At 41.4% G+C, this 13168-nt stretch overlaps 2 protein-coding genes across 4 annotated transcripts in view; both read left to right on the top strand.

Annotated features, from left to right (window-relative positions):
- Window positions 1-421: 421 nt before the first annotated feature.
- On the top strand, window positions 422-12305 carry LOC146496154 (uncharacterized). 3 transcript variants are annotated; one of them, XM_085143059.1, is made up of 5 exons: window positions 422-488; window positions 6417-7052; window positions 8040-8370; window positions 8453-8628; window positions 8725-12305. In XM_085143059.1, exons 2-5 carry the CDS (start codon window positions 6448-6450, stop codon window positions 8954-8956), a joined length of 1344 nt encoding a protein of 447 aa, XP_084999185.1. In that variant the 5' UTR covers window positions 422-488; window positions 6417-6447; the 3' UTR covers window positions 8957-12305. The 3 variants fall into 3 exon arrangements, with proteins under 3 accessions (XP_084999185.1, XP_084999184.1, XP_084999182.1); XM_085143058.1 differs by lacking the exon at window positions 422-488 and adding an exon at window positions 3073-3170; XM_085143056.1 differs by lacking the exon at window positions 422-488 and adding an exon at window positions 6212-6324.
- Window positions 6144-13168, top strand: part of LOC146496152 (uncharacterized) — a 60994-nt gene continuing 53969 nt past the window's right edge. Inside the window, exon 1 of the mRNA XM_085143062.1 lies at window positions 6144-6255. The gene's annotated coding sequence lies outside the window, so the exon portion shown is untranslated. The remainder of the gene's footprint in view (window positions 6256-13168) is intronic.

Genomic DNA, 13168 nt, shown 5'->3' with positions numbered 1-13168 from the left:
AAACCACAGTTACAGTTGAAAAATAGGAATATTATGCACATGATTATGTGATTTGAGTGGATTTTTGTTTTTTTTTAAACGTTCAGTTATATGAGATGATCCTTGCCTGACTTCTGCAGATCTGTTCAAAACAGTTAAATCTTACCACAGATATGTAAAATGTCATTTTTGTAATGCACTGCACTATGAGAACACAGATACAATGGACTGACACAATTTAAATGCACTAGAATCCACTCAAATATATTATAAACGTCATCAAAATCTACCCAGAAGTGTGGAGCAAAATATAAAATATTCGTGTAAAATGAAAGTAGTTTCATTCAAGTATGATACACAGAACACCACAAGCCATTTTTTCTGTTTTTTTTTCCCGTCTACGTGTTGCGGGGGAGGTAGTAAAATCAGTTACTAGGCGCAGTCGGTCGTTTCTCGGACAACAGCAGGAGGAACGCCCTGACCACACCTCTTCCTCGAGTTAATTAACGGTAAATATTATATTTCAATGGAGTATTAAAACTAATACAAACGGGCTTATAATGCGTGTCCGATTTCTGTTAGAGCTAAGTTTCTACTCATTGCCTTAATTCGATGCTTTAAACTGGATCTATTTCCGATTCGATACCACTTAAATCTCTATTCGACTCTTCTTTACTGTTTAACACTTTATTTTCACTGCGCAGTCTTTGTACAAGAAATACGAGCAAAACACAATAATATACAGAAAATGTATGCGGTGTGTCTAGAGATGAAATGTACGATGTGTGCAGATGTAAGCAAATATATGTGTCAAAATAATGTCAAGCGTTAGCATTCATTGTGGAATGCAAATAGCTAATCAGACAATCTCGTGACAGCAACTAGATGTTTTTAGACGATTATTTAAGTGACATATTTTTAATGCTCCTCCTTCAGAGCTGGTCCTGAGCAGTGGCGGACCTAGCCTGTTTGGCGCCCTGGGCGAACACTCCCTCTGCCCCCCCCCCCCCCCCCCCCCACACACACACACACACACACACTCACACACACAAAACATTAACATAAAACTGCTGTACACACACACACTCGTTTCTCCTCCTCTTCTTTTCTCTTTTTTCTAAACTGAGCACCTGATGGCTTTGAACTTTTCTTGTCCATCTTCCATTGGTTTTAATTTTGCACTCCAGTATGAACACCCATCCCTCAACCCCAGGATCACCACAACATGACCTTAGTTCACAGATTCACTTTGTCTAAGGTTTATTTCTGGGATTTCACACAACCCAAGGTTCAAATCATGAATACATAATGGGCTTGGATTTACAACATTATAAATGAAATGTGCTCTATTTGGAAGCAGCAGGTCTCCCTCCCCTTTCGACAGGTTGTGTGTGAGACTTTAAATCATCAAACTGTAAATTTTAAATTTTAAATTGTTATTGATCCCTTTACCCCGAGTCCAAAAGTGTATATTTATTTTCTTACTCTTCTTATATATATTGTTTGTTTACTTGCACTGCTGTAACTGGAGCCTCGTCGTCTTGTCTCTTTATATACTGGACTGTAGCGGAGATGACAATAAAGTTTACTTTGACTTCAGCACCGAGCAGGTGCACCGAGGGCTCTCGCGCTCACTTTTCACGTATAGAATTTCGAAAAAACATCGGTGCAAATTATAAGTCTGTATCATAATGTCTGGTGTTTTCGTGTTTGTTGGTTTGTTTTTATTTTTTTCATTTTTTTTGCAAGTTTGTTATTAGATGCTGCTCCAGCCAGCCAGAGAATCCCCCGCAGCCCCGCCCTCTCCTCCTAGTGCCACAAGCAGCAGGCGCACCTCGCAAACGGAGGGCGCCCTTACTCCCAGCAAATGGGCGATAGAAAACCAATCGGTGCCTATGCCATTCCCAATATGCGCTGGCTGACGTCAGGGCAGCATGAGTACGAGCATTTTTTTTCTTTTTTTTGCCGATGCCCGTGATGCCGCCCCCCACCACGATGCCGCCCCGGGCAACCGCCCGTGTCGCCCGTATCTAAAACCGCTACTGGTCCTGAGGGTCGCTGTTGATCATCTTAGTCATAATGTGGGAAAAAAAGAAGAAAAGGCATTGCTCTTGTGGCATCATAACCTGGGGATAAGGATGCAACTGTTTTTGGTTCTTTGTCAGACTGGTTTGAATGTTTTGCCCTCAGGATTAATCATTTTTTGTCTGAGGATAAACTGTAAGGACAAAACTCAGTGACCACTGTTGTTTCGCTAGCTGGGCCCACGTCCTCATTTTAGATTTGACAGTGGTTTTATCGATAAAGGCAAAAGGCTTAAACATGAATTGAGCTGCAGTTTGGGGAAGGCCTCAGAGTGGACTGGCGGCAACTCTTGGGCCATGTACTAATAAGAAGTGAAAGAATTAAAAAAGGGAAGGGAGTGTGGGGCACAAAAATGAGAACAAATGGCTTGTGGAGCTGGGGGTGTCATATATAGATAAGAACCAGATGTTTGGAGGTGTATCTGTATCTGGGTGTATCTGTATCTGGGTGACAATTTATTTCCAATTAAATGCAGGTGTACAGCTGAGTCTTGTCTTTTTGAGGTGGCTCTTCTACAATGCATGTGTCCTATGTAGAGGCCAGAGCACACCCACAGTGTTATTAAGTTGTTGTTTTTTTTTTTGTTTTGTTTTTTTTTTGGGGGGGGGGGGGTGTTTTTTGCTTGGGATAAAGCTGTTTTTGTCAAAAAAAACACCTTTTTTGTCAAGCAAACTAAATAACAGTGTATGTTGTTTTCAAATCTCCTTTTTTGGTATTTCCTTATTTTAAATAACAAACATACCTGTGCTGGCACACAGATGTAGGCAAACTCAGGGGATGTGTGGGCACAGGCATGACACACATTTTACCCTTTGGGGTAAAAGTTGTTTATCACACAGAAGTACATGTCAAAAGTCACGTAGACATTTGCTTAGTGATCTATAAAAGAATACATTTCATGAAGCTGATCACATGATATAAAAACAATCTTCCTTTGACATTCCCTCCTGTTGATCAAAGAATGAAATGTACAAGTCATCAGTAAGTAACTACTTGTCTTTCACATTTTCAGTTACTACATCATTTGTTGCACTTCATCTTCATCTATCAAATAGGAAAAGAAGTCTTCATGATCTTCATCTGTGGGATTTCAGCCTTTAAACAAGGTATAACACAAGTAAAGCAAAATAAAATAAAATAAAACCAGGAAAACTCCAACGCCGATCAACAGTCTCTATAGCATCTGAAGCCATGTTTAAAGAATGTACATCATCTGGTATGTAGGTGCAGCACGTGGTGTTGAATAAGACACACAATCCTTTCTCAGGATTGTGTGTCTTATTCAGCTCCTTTCTCAGCCAGGATCATGTCCAGTGCTACACGATGTTGCATTACAGCAATTCTGAGAGCGTCCATTTCTTGGTTTTGTCCCTCGTTGACCTTGCAGGATGCATTGAGGAACAAGCCGAATCTATAGTCCAGTGTCTCACTTCCGAGAGCATGTTTTCCGACTCCTGTCCACAGGGAAGAGTGAGTTGAGTACCTTTTGTCCAGTTGTCCAGAGTTTGAATTCTTCAGGTACGTCAGTTCCCCAGATTGAGTCATGTGGTCTGACTGTTGAAGTTGAGCGTTTCTTCCTGGATGAGGATGTTGATGTTGATGTGCAGTTTACACAAGTCACTCTGAAGGTGTGATCAGAGATCAGAATTAGTGCACATGTTCCAGTGTGTTTCCCATATATGGTTGGGTGTACTGATGTGCTCAACATGTGCGAGCAGACGTAGCAGTCTTTCTCTGTGGTCCTGTTAAGCACGTATATGTATCAGGCATTTTTCATCCAAGGATAGATGTAGTCTTGTGTCATGTCCATTAGGTGGAAGTTGTCATGCGTCCATCTTCTCAGTCTGCCTCGTGGCTCAGCTGCTGTTGGCATCAGCTGGGGTCCTGTAAGGGTGAGCTTTGCAGTTAAGGTAACCAGGAGGGTTCCCCCTTCCCATGGTTGCACATAGGTCCATCACACCCACACCTGGCTGCCCTAAAGTTGATCGGATGGAAGGTGGAAGTGCGGGCTTACCCTACGGGGGCCCAATCTTCACTTCCCCCCTCACCCCCGAAGCAACCAAAACGTGGGTGAGACTTCCCTAATGTGCTTCCTCCTTGGTGTCGGGGCTTCCCGGGACCTCAACCTTTTTGCAGTGGCTCTGATGTATCAAGGAGGGTCTCTCTGCAATTTTACAGGCTGTGGGTGTAGTCAATAACACTTGATAGGGACCCTCCCAGCGAGGCAAGCTCCAATTTCTCCTCTGGAGCACCCGTATTAGGACCCAATCGCCTGGTTTCAACCTGCAAGAGACTGGAGAAGCGTCGTACGGCAGTTTATTGTTCAAAACAATATCCTTATTTTCTAGTAGTTTTGCCATCCATTCTGCCAGAGTTGTTTCTCTGACAGATTTGTCTAGAGGTTCACTTGTCACTGGTAGTGGAAAAGGCCTACCATAAACAACCTCAAATGGTGTAAGTTTTTGAGAGCCTTGTGTTAATCTCATCCACATTTTTACTAGGCCTATGCATTCAGGCCATGGTCTTCCTGTTTCTTCCATGCATTTTCTGAGTCTCTGTTTTATGGTGCCGTTAGTTCTCTCCACTAACCCTGCACTTTGTGGGTGATAAGCACAATGGTTTCTTATGCTGAATCCTAGTGCTTCAGAGACTTTACTGATCACATCATTGACAAAATGTGTCCCATTATCTGATCTTATCAGAGTAGGGATGCCATGTGTTGGAATAAAAATGGTTACATAGACATTTTGCCACTGAGATTGCATCTGCTTTTTTCACTGGATAAATCTCTGGCCATTTTGAGAATACGTCTATAATCACTAGAGCGTATTTTGAGCCTTGAATTTTACTTAATTCAATGAAGTTCGGTGCTAGGACCAATTCTGTTTACATTATACATGCTTCCCCTAGGCAGCATCATTAGAAGACATAGCATGCATTAAACAAATATGTAAGACTGCTTTCTTCAATTTGCGCAACATCTCTAAAATTAGAAATATCCTGTCTCAGAGTGACGCTGAAACACTAGTTCATGCATTTATTACTTCCAGGCTGGACTACTGCAATTCATTATTATCAGGATGTCCAACAAACTCCATGAAAAGCCTTCAGTTAATCCAAAATGCTGCAGCAAGAGTACTGACAGGTACTAGAAAGAGAGAGCATATTTCTCCTGTTTTGGCTTCCCTTCATTGGCTTCCTGTTAAATCCAGAATTGAATTCAAAATCCTGCTCCTCACATACAAGGTCTTAAATAATCAGGCCCCATCTTATCTTAATGACCTTGTAGTACCATATCACCCTATTAGAGCACTTCGCTCTCGCACTGCAGGCCTACTTGTTGTTCCTAGAGTATTTAAAAGTAGAATGGGAGGGACAGCCTTCAGTTTTCAGGCCCCTCTTCTGTGAAACCAGCTTCCAGTTTGGATTCGGGAAACAGACACTATCTCTACTTTCAAGATTAGGCTTAAAACTTCCTTTTTGCTGAGGCATATAGTTAGAGCTGGACCAGAAGACCCTGAATCCTCCCTTAGTTATGCTGCAATAGACGTAGGCTTCCGGGGATTCCCATGATGCATTGAGTTTTTCCTTTCCAGTCACCTTTCTCACTCACTATGTGTTAACAGACCTCTCTGCATTGAATCATTTCTGTTATTAATCTCTGTCTCTCTTCCACAGCATGTCTTTATCCTGTTTTCCTTCTCTCACCCCAACCCGTCGCAGCAGATGGCCGCCCCTCCCTGAGCCTGGTTCTGCCGGAGGTTTCTTCCTGTTAAAAGGGAGTTTTTCCTTCCCACTGTCGCCAAAGTGCTTGCTCATAGGGGGTCATATGATTGTTGGGCTTTTCTCTGCATCTACTGTACAATATAAAGCGCCTTGAGGCGACTTTTGTTGTGATTTGGCGCTATATAAATAAAATAGAATTGAATTGAATTGAATTAACAGGGGTGACGCGATGTCACTGGTATGCATGAATTAATTAAACAGTCCAATAACTCCAGCAGTACTTATCTTGACCTTTTGGTCTTTATTCCAACATTATTTTAACATAACAGTGCAGCGGTCACAAACTGTGTGCCTTCTTACGGTTAACAACACACCTGATGCTGATTATGTGCGTCTACCTTGAATACCTTTACATGAGCCAACCATACGAAAACAAAAAAAGGTGACCTTTAGCGGCAACATAAGGTATTAACCAAAAATGGCTCCTGCAACATCAAAGAGGCTACTTAAATGAAATATAAAGTTTGAAAACAGGTTTGTTGATGTTCCACAAACATCGCAGCAAGCAAATTTCTAAGAAATTTTTACATTTCTCTTGTAATTGTGATTCTACACCTTCTCCTCAGGTTGGAAATTAGCTTCATCTGCGCTGGCTGGATGGATGCAGCAAAACCTCTCAAAAAGAAGCTGGCTCTCCCCTTAATTGTTGCATTAATCTTCATTCTTCTATTCAATGTGAATATTCCAAAAAACAACAACAAATCCATCCCAAAACCACATGGGCCTCCGGGTGTTTGCTCCTTGGGAGTATCTGAGCAGACCATCACCCCGCTCAAAAATACCAAGCACTTACTGGTGTCAGCATACGTGGACCAGAGAGTGAAGGATTTGGATATACGCATCATCGGCATATTTAAGAGAGACTCCATACAGCCCCTTCACTGTGTTTTTTGCTGCGCAAATGTTTTAAGTAAAACCACTCCAGCAAAAATTTTACAACATTCTGATGACTTTGGTTTTCCCTTCGCCACTACGGATGTCATGTGTCAGATTCCTCAGAACTGCAACGCTACACGTGTCACTCTCTTGACTACACCAGACAAAGAAAGTGCATCTGACTCTACCTGGCTTCCTATAAGAAACCAAACGAGCGTCAGGCAAAAGGAAGAAAACATGAAGTTTGACTTCACAGTCTGCATCTCAAGTCTGTTTGGCGACTACAACAATGTGCTTCAGTTTGCAGAGACTCTGGAAATGTACAGGTGAGTACAGTAACATTACTACAAGCTACAGAGTGAAAACTATGCAGCAAAACTTCTGTGTAACGGTTGCTGTTAATTGTAAAGCTCCTGGATTTCTTCAGTGGTGTTTCTACTTCTGTATTCAAGAGCGGAGGATAAGGTTGGCTCGCTGATTTTCAGAGTCTTTGACATTCTCACCAAAGTGAATATTTCCAGTATTAGAAGTTTCGAAATGTCGCAGGTGCTGATAGATATTTAAATGTGCATCTACACATGTAAGTGTGGAGCATAGACTGTATAAAAATGATGGAGTTTTCCCCACCCATTTTTTTTTTATTTAATTTTTGTTTTGTTTCTTTTTGTGCTGCCAGCGTTAATCTCATTAAAATGACATTAACGCCATACCCACATTAATGGGGCAAATCTCCATTAGCCAGTTAACGCAGCTCACCCCGTGCGTGGGGCTGCACGGTGTCAACGTGTTAGCATGGTTAGCTTGTTAACACGTTAGCGCTGTCCAGGCTCTCCTGACTAATGGAGAATTGCCCCATTAATGTGGGTATGGCGTTAACGTCATTTTAACGAGATTAACGCTGACAGCACAGCTTTCTTTATTTTTGTTTTGGGGGTTTTTTGTTTGTCTTTTTTTATCCAAATGTGGCCACATTTGACTGAGGCCACACGAAACATCCTAACCCCTAAATCCATAAAGGAGGGTTTAGATACTGTATCATGCATCAGGATATAGACTTCCTTATAATGTTGTGTAAATGTTTTCTTTTAGAAGCTGGCCCCTAAACCTAACTGGCCTTTCTGTGGCTTTAAAGTCAAATGTCGTCTCAAACAAAAAATTTTTGCATTTCCAGTTATTTTTTATATGTATACTTCTTAACTCCTCTGTGTGATATGAATGCATTTTTGTAAGCTAAATGCAATAAATAACAAAGGCATGAGTAAACTAATGAAATATAATAAATGTAAGCCTTTAAACCTGTTACTTTGCCCCAGGTTGCTGGGTGTGAACAGAGTGGTGATCTATAACACCAGCTGTGGTCCAGAGCTCGACCGCCTGTTGCAGAATTATAGCCAGGAGGGCTTTGTGGAAATGGTTCCTTGGCCCATTGACAAGCATCTGAATCCATCTCGTGGCTGGCTTCACTCAGAGCACGGAGGAGACGTGCACTACTTTGGCCAGCTGACCACACTTAATGAGTGCATTTACAGATCAATGGAGCGTTCCCGCTACGTCCTGTTGAATGACATTGATGAGATTATAATGCCATACAAGCACAAAGATCTGATGTCTTTGATGAACACGCTCCAAAAACAGCATCCAAATGTAACAATTTTTTTTAAGCATTTCTAAATTTATTTTCAAATGTCCTTTCTGCACCTGTCAAACCTAAACTGTTTTTCTACAGACAGGAGTATTTCTCATTGAGAACCACACCTATCCCAAGAAGCCTTTTAATCAAAGTAAATGGGGACCCCTGCCTCAATGGAATGGGGTGCCAGGCTTTGATATTATGGTGCATATCTACAGAGAGGAGCCTAACAGAAATATTTACCATCCACACAAGTTAATAGTTCAGCCAAGGTGGGTTATAATGGGAAAAATGGTTGAGTGTTTGGCACTAGCATTCATTTAACCCTGAGGCATTGTGTGATTGTCCATGTATTTATGCACCTACAGAGCAGTGCAGCAGACCTCAGTGCATGATGTGCTTATGATGTCTGCAACAAAGTTCAAGGTTCCACCAGACGTCTGTCGGATCATTCACTCGCCAGTCAGTACTCCGACCGATCCACCACTTGATCAGCTTCATGTGGACACCCGACTGTGGGACTTTAAAGACAAACTGCTCCCCAATGTGATCAAGGTGCTGCGGAGAGCAGAACTGCTGAGATCAGAGACGCAAAACTGATAGATAATGGACAGAAACACAAATATTGAAGTTTTAGGAGAAAAAAGCTGGTCAACAAAACACGGGCTGACCTACAGGGGTGGCATGTGCCAGCCTAAAATAATGTCTTTCCATCCCAAGTCCACTCTATTTTTGCTTATCACGATGCTGCATATTAAAATTAGCCAGCATTAACACTCTTAGTCTGGCTACAAGTAACATTAAATATAAATTATAAAACTGAATATAATTGCATAGCATTACCTCCCTGCACCACTAAAAAATGTTTCAGCCCATAAAGCAAACGGTTTTATTTCTTGCTGTCAGTAGCAACCAATGCTTATGATTGTGCCAGAGTACACAATCATAAGCATTTTGAATCAACACAATGGCTATTTTCCAATTTCAACACAGGTGGTTGATTGCTCCACTCTAGAACTGGAATGAAGGCGAGTGTTATTAACCCTCTGGGTTGACGGACAGCCACACCTTCAAATCACATGACCAATTTAAGCTGACATAGCTACAAGCTGCAGTCACGCATCTTCTAGCATCAGGGTCTCTATTTCGGCTTGTGTTGAAAGTCCAGACTTCAAACTATATGCCAGTTTTTACATTTTATTGATAAGCCACTATCACCGGAGTTATGATAAGAAAAAAAATTATTACATTTAAAAAAAGAATACTATCGTCATGTTTTGTGTGAAAAGAAACGGTAAAAATGGCATTTGGACAGCGCAAAAAAGGGAAAAAAAAATGCCACCCTTTCCTATTGGTGGAATAGTGGACCATGTCCACCAATAAAAATGATATGACAACACGTGGGATTTGGTGATTTAGGAACAGGGAAAATTTGGGGGAGTGGCCGTGGCAAAAGAGAGAGCGACATCGACTAATTTTAGTTTTTAGTTTTAGTTTTTAGTATTCGTAAATGGTTGTACAAAAAATGGCAGATGCAGTGGTTGCAATTTTAGGTAAATGGTTGTATATAACTTAATTGTTTACAAAGTTTGTACACAGGTTTTCAAAATTTACAATTTATATTTGCATTTCAGGTTATGAAAATAATTCACTAAACGTGTTTGTGGTTTTTACAGTAAACTTTTTCCGTACTCGGTTTTTATCAGGGTTTTGTGTGTGCGTGTGATTTCAGATTTCAGATATTTTATAGATGTATGTTTTATATCTATTTTAACCACATATAATGCATATTACAGGATGTAAGAACTGGATATGTGTAGGGTGGCCACCCTAAGAAAATTTCTCTAGATCCGCCCCACAACAAAATAGTCATTATGATGTGAGAGCAGTGAGAGCTACTGCTATAGATGAAACATGAGGCCAGGTGCACCACCTTTGAACATGAACACTTTAAATAATTTACATAAGTTGTGATAGAAGTGGCCCTGGGGAGCCAAAGGAAGCTACTGTCGGATTATGATATTACTTTATGCCATGTTAGACCCCTAATTAAAGATTGTGAATTATTATGTAGTTTTAGTTTGCATTATGCTGCTGAATTAGAAGAAGGTGATAACTATTACATTTGGTAAATTGATTTGCATTACATTAGACTGCTGATTTATTGTGAATGGATGATATTGTTTTATGATGCATTATACTGCTGAGTTATAAGAAATATTGTTCACAGAAAGTCATCACCTTATTTGTCTGATTAGAAGAGAACAGAGCATACTGCCCCATCTCATCAGGAGCAGATAAACAGGGAGCCAAGGTCGTAGCTTAGGCGCTGTGTGAGAAAGAATGTGAATGTTTAGGCTTTTATGATTAGGTGGGGGCCACTAGAGGCTATAAGAGTTTGATCAAGGCTCCACCATTTTGAGATCTGATGCTGTCTGCTGTATGGTGTCCATCTCCCACGCGTGTGTTCATTAAATCATCGTTTGACTTGACCCGGCCGGACCAGTGTGGTTATTTGGGTTTTCCTCCTGTATCCATCCTCAATATTTGAATCCGTAACACTACCTTCCTGAAAGACAGGTTACAGACATGCTTGGATTTTTTAATTAAGAACTTCTGTTCGGTAAACTTCCTCGTTATACTAGTCGCAGATTGGTTTCTTACGACATTCTTTTCATTCTTATATCACTGTTCTTTGCTTCATGCACTGTACTGACTTATATACATGTTACAGGAATGCTTTCAAACATTGTGAGCTAATCTTATTAGCGTTCTTGCAGAGAGTTACATGAGAAGATTGACCCTAGTCTTAAACATGGTGATATATATATAAAACTAAGCTTAGTGTGAAAACTGTGAACTTGTTAAATTAAACACGGGTCTTTTTACTGTCAGGAAAAAGGCATGTTATTTTACTGCTGTTTAGACTCTATGACCAAACAAAGCAACACTCCCCACCATAGAAAGTCCACACTGATTGCAGACGGGAGGTGATTGTGATGCGTTATTTTTGCGTGTCCAGATTAGGCAGGCAGAAGGTGTGTCATTACTTTCACAGATCAGGATAAATAAGATTTTGTCGCCACAATACAAAAAGTTGAATAACATTTTGTAATCGTTTCCTTGTTAGTCGGCAGAGAGTGATAGTGGGAAACTCAAAAATAGAGCAAAAGCATCTAGGGAATTTTGTGGCCACAGTAGTGTGTGTGAGATTGCTGAGAGATGAAGATGCCTTCCAGAGAAAAGCGAGCTTGCTTGTCAAGCATCAGAAACTACAAAGACATTATGGAAACAAATGCATGCAGAGGATAAGCACACACCAGGGAGCACAAGAAAAACAATGGGAACAAGAACATCATGACAGGCACAAGCTTGACTAATGCAGATGCAATAAAAAGGGAGTTGAATGCCACTTCCTGACTGGTTTCATAGCCCCAGACTTTCAAATTGCATTCTTCTTGTACAAACAACAAACTGGGTTAAAATGCTAACATCTTGACATCTTGTAGTCAGTTAAAAAACAGTTGTTGGGTTTTTTTTTTTTTTTTTTTTTTTTTTTTTTTTTTTGCCTGTCTCGTTTGGATCTTTAGCCATCAGAATTGTTGTCTGAAGGCCAAGAAAGATGCCAAGTGGATCATCATGGCCTTGCCATATTGGTCCATTTGATTGACCTTTATTATAATTATGTATTTATTTTATTTTCGTTTTTTAAAGACGGGACAGACATGACTGGGAGATAGGACAGGGAGAAAGAATGAAAGAAAGAGAGGGAGAGAAAGAAAAATAGAGGGGAGAAGAGATGGTGAGAAAGGGGGAAAGAAAAAAAAGAAAAAGAAACAAAACACCTGGATCACCTGTATGGAGATAAAAAAAAAAAACAGAAGAGAAAACAAACAACAAAGAGCAACATAATAAAAACAACACCATCACAATAAACTTGCTAACAGTAGCTAACAGTAGATACTAAATATTACATGTTATTGGGGTTTTTTTAAGTTTTTTTTTTTTATTTCACCTGTTGAGAATGAAAAAAGAAAACAAGCAGAAGAAAACGAGAGCAATAGAATAAACAACATCACGATGATATATGGGAATATAACAGTAAATACTAAATATTAAACATTATTGTGCAGCACGTAAGATCGACAGCGCACAGTGTGCTTTGAGGTAGGAGCCAAAAAGGGTGTAGTTTGTGTGTGTGAGCACCCGTGTGTACACCTGTGAGCATGGACGCGCTTGTTTTTAAAAGGTTCCTTCATGTAATGATCTGATAGAGGGTGTGGGGAGCCACAGCCCCGTCCTCCAGGGCATGAAGCAGGTATGGAGGAGATCAAGACTCCAGACATCCAGAGGCCCTGAGAACACAAGAGACCAAGGAAGACCAACAGAGGGGCAGCCGTGCCACTATCCCAGAAAGAGCTGAGGAGAGTCCCAGATGAGGGGTCACTCAGCAGCTGCGGAGCAGAAGCCAGGGGGGGTTGCAGTGATGTGCCAGTGAGCTCCGCCGGCAGCCAGCTGTGCCAGAGTGACCGAGCCCCAGGCCGAGAGGCCGAGGGCACCCCACCCCCAAAGTGGCCCGAGCGAGCCCTAGGCTCCAGGCCCCAATAAGCAGCCACCAAGGAGTGAGCCGGTGTGTACCTGGACGCCCATCCCCGGACACAAAGAACCACCAACGCACCGATGTCTGAGGGCGTCTGCCACCGGTAAGGGAAGTGGTGGGGGAAGATGGGCCTCCATACCTTGGAGGACCTGGGATGTCCCCAGAGAGGTGGCGTCTGATACCCGACCTGACATATGGACACAGACAAACAG

The sequence above is a fragment of the Neolamprologus multifasciatus genome, chromosome 19, assembly GCF_963576455.1.
Source record: "Neolamprologus multifasciatus chromosome 19, fNeoMul1.2, whole genome shotgun sequence".
Taxonomy (NCBI): domain Eukaryota; kingdom Metazoa; phylum Chordata; class Actinopteri; order Cichliformes; family Cichlidae; genus Neolamprologus; species Neolamprologus multifasciatus.
This window is presented reverse-complemented; position numbering and strand designations above follow the sequence as displayed.

Bases quoted from the DNA above. Each gene is read 5' to 3' on its own strand.
- LOC146496154 (XM_085143059.1), top strand. From the start codon at position 6,448: ATGGATGCAGCAAAACCTCTCAAAAAGAAGCTGGCTCTCCCCTTAATT. The intron at 7,053-8,039 runs GTGAGTACAGTA...ACTTTGCCCCAG, and splicing joins GAGACTCTGGAAATGTACAG to GTTGCTGGGTGTGAACAGAG. The intron at 8,371-8,452 runs GTAACAATTTTT...GTTTTTCTACAG, and splicing joins TCCAAAAACAGCATCCAAAT to ACAGGAGTATTTCTCATTGA.